General features: G+C 60.5%; 1 protein-coding gene across 1 annotated transcript; it reads left to right on the top strand.

The window, feature by feature from the left end:
* The first annotated feature begins 1060 nt into the window (after positions 1–1060).
* On the top strand, positions 1061–2695 carry SLC18A3 (solute carrier family 18 member A3). The gene has a single exon (XM_044662703.1). It carries the CDS (start codon positions 1061–1063, stop codon positions 2693–2695), a length of 1635 nt encoding a protein of 544 aa, XP_044518638.1.
* The last annotated feature ends 477 nt before the right edge of the window (positions 2696–3172 follow it).

Raw genomic sequence — 3172 nt, 5'->3', positions numbered from 1 at the left:
CCTTCCCTTCCCTTCCCTTCCCTTCCCTTCCCTTCCCTTCCCTTCCCTTCCCTTCTCTTCCCTTCCCTTCCCTTCCCTTCCCTAGCCTTCCCTTCCCTTCTCTTTCCTTCCCTTCCCTTCCTTTCCTTTCCATCCTGCCTTTCCCCCACCCCCACCCCCAGCTTAAAACCCCAAGGACAGGAGGAGGGGCCGGGACGCTGGGAGGGGTGGGGGTAGGGGGAAGGGAGGGAGTGGAGGAAGGTTTCTCTCCTCTTGGTCCTCCATTGGTTCCGGCCCCTACATGTGCCCGCATTAGAATGAACAGACGCAAGCAGACCTGGGCACCACTCTGGGGCCGGAACTCACCGCGTCACAGCCCCAAGTGGAAGCTAAAAAAAAAAAAAAAAAAAAGAGAGAGAGAGAGACCAAGAGCCAGAGGCAGAGATGGGGGAGGGGGGAGCAAAGAGGGAAAGGGAGGGGGCAGAGGGGAGGGAGGAATTGCTAAGTGAGAGTTAAGAAACAAGAAGCATGCAACTCGGTCTGTGCCCAGGGCAACAAAAGCCGGCTGAACGCTGCTGGGACGAGGACAGAGCGCACAGGGTCTCTGTCCCTGCCGGAGATGCGCCCGTGGCGGTAGAGCGCACAACTCCCTGGGGGCCCCTGAGCCGCGGGGGCGGTGTCCGCACTGAGAGCCAAGCTCAGCGTAGCTCTAGCCAAGGGGCTCTGTCCTGAGACGCCCCCCTCTCTGTGGGGGAGGGGGGCCGAGCCGAGGCGAGGCGGGTTGGACCGGAGCATCTTTTCTTCGGGGTAGAGGCTTTGGGCGGCGCACCAAGAAAGCTGGGGTCGGTGCGCTCCCCTGGACTATCTGGACACCGCCCACCTAGGGGGCACAGAGCCCGCCCCAACCGTTGGCTGAGACTCGGAAGCTACAGCTTGGAGGAGAGCGGAACGGTCCCGCGGGGGAGGCCAGCGGGGGTGCCAGGCCAGACGCCTCTGCCTCTGCCTCTCCCCATGCTCTGTGAGTCTCGGGCTCCTGGGAGCTGAAGCATCTGAAAGGGCCTTCAGAGGGAGGAGGGGAAGGATGGCGGCGCCCGCGGGGCTGGCCAAAGCGGCTGCGGGGAAACTGTCCGAGGCTGTGGGAGAGCGCACCCGGCGCCTGGGTTCGGCGCTTCAGGAGACACACCGGCAGCGCCGGCTGCTACTCGTCATCGTCTGCGTGGCGCTCTTGCTGGACAACATGCTTTACATGGTCATCGTACCCATCGTGCCAGTCTACATCGCCGGCATGCACAAGGGCAGCGAAGAAGACCGCTCGGACCACCACCACCGGCAGCTACAGCCCACGGCCAACGCCAGCCAGACTGCAAATGCCACGGACGCCCCGACGCCTCCGCCAAAGTCCAGCCTGAAGCCCACTTACCCAACGGAGAGCGAGGACATCAAGATTGGCGTGTTGTTCGCCTCTAAGGCCATCCTGCAGCTGCTGGTGAATCCCCTGAGCGGGCCCTTCATAGACCGCGTGGGCTACGACGCCCCTCTGCTCATCGGCCTGGGCGTCATGTTCGCGTCCACGGTCATGTTTGCCTTCGCCGAGGACTATGCTACCCTGTTCGCCGCTCGCAGCCTGCAAGGACTGGGCTCGGCCTTTGCAGACACGTCGGGCATTGCCATGATTGCGGACAAATACCCTGAGGAGCCGGAGCGCAGCCGGGCCCTGGGCGTGGCCCTCGCCTTCATCAGTTTCGGCAGCCTTGTGGCGCCCCCCTTCGGTGGTATCCTTTACCAGTTCGCAGGCAAGAGGTACCCTTTCCTGGTGCTGGCCGTGGTCTCCCTGCTGGACGGGTTCCTCCTCATGCTGGTGGCCAAGCCTTTCTCCGTCAAGGCGCGGGAAAACCTGCCGGTGGGCACGCCCATCTACCGGCTCATGCTGGACCCCTACATAGCTGTTGTGGCCGGCGCACTGACCACCTGCAACATTCCTCTGGCTTTTCTGGAGCCTACCATTGCCAACTGGATGAAGGAGAGCATGGGGGCATCGGAATGGGAGATGGGACTCACTTGGCTCCCAGCCTTCTTTCCCCACATCCTGGGCGTCTATCTCACCGTCAAGCTGGCTGCGCGATACCCGCACCTGCAATGGTTCTATGGTGCCCTGGGACTGGTGGTCATCGGAGCCAGTTCCTGCACGGTGCCGGCCTGCCACAACTTTGGCCAGCTAGTGGTGCCCCTTTGCGGTATCTGCTTTGGCATCGCGCTCGTAGACACCGCACTACTGCCCACGCTCGCTTTCCTGGTAGATGTACGACACGTTTCTGTCTATGGTAGCGTCTACGCCATCGCAGACATCTCTTATTCCGTGGCTTACGCTCTTGGGCCCATTGTAGCCAGCCAGATCGTATATACTCTCGGCTTCCCACAGCTCAACCTGGGCATGGGCCTGGCTAACCTGCTCTACGCACCGGTCCTTCTGCTCCTTCGTAACGTCTGCTACATGACGCCGTCCCGTTCCGAGCAGGACGTACTTCTGGACGAGTCACCCAAGGGCCTCTACGACACTATCCGCCTGGAGGAGCGGTTAGGCAAAGACAAGCCTCGCCACGGCCTGCCCCCCGAAGGGGAGGTTTCCCTGGGATGGGAGGGGGAAGGCGCCGCCCCGGACCGTCCCCGGGCGTTGTCTGGGGAAGAGTCCTCGGACTACGACTACGAATATAGTTAAAAGTATTTATGAGAAGCGTAGAAGGGAAAGTCCTTTAAAAATCCCAGTTCCTCCGCCTCCTCCTTTTCCTAGAAACTTGGTATATCAAGGGTTAAACTAAAGAAAATCGACCCATAAAATGGGGTCTAGCTAGGTGGGTGGTGCTGGAGGACCTATAGCCTTGTCTGTGCAATGTGTCTCCCTCTTTCCGCTTTTAACACCTGTCCCCATTGTATTCAGCTTCCCTCCGGTCCTCTTTGTAAGTCCGGGATGGTTCCCTTCCCCTAGCTCCCTCCGGCTGTCTCACAAATGTTTCCCAGTCCCGTTTCCCTCTATCCTACGACGCTCCAAGCGCGGGGAATGATCTGCTCTTTGTTATTGGGAGACGCGATTCTTCCTCCGTCCTTGCGACCCGAGATAGTCCGAGGAGGCGACACCTTGCTTGAATATGACGTTCCCCGAGACCACATCTCATCCTTCCTCCTCAACCCTAAAACT

The sequence above is a fragment of the Gracilinanus agilis genome, chromosome 2 (assembly GCF_016433145.1).
Source record: "Gracilinanus agilis isolate LMUSP501 chromosome 2, AgileGrace, whole genome shotgun sequence".
Classification (NCBI taxonomy): Eukaryota; Metazoa; Chordata; class Mammalia; order Didelphimorphia; family Didelphidae; genus Gracilinanus; species Gracilinanus agilis.
The sequence above is the reverse complement of the archived record's forward strand: the minus strand, read 5'-3'. Positions and strand labels throughout refer to the sequence as shown.

What these genes read in the sequence shown, in the direction of transcription:
- SLC18A3 (XM_044662703.1), top strand. Translation starts at nt 1,061, where the DNA reads ATGGCGGCGCCCGCGGGGCTGGCCAAAGCGGCTGCGGGGAAACTGTCC.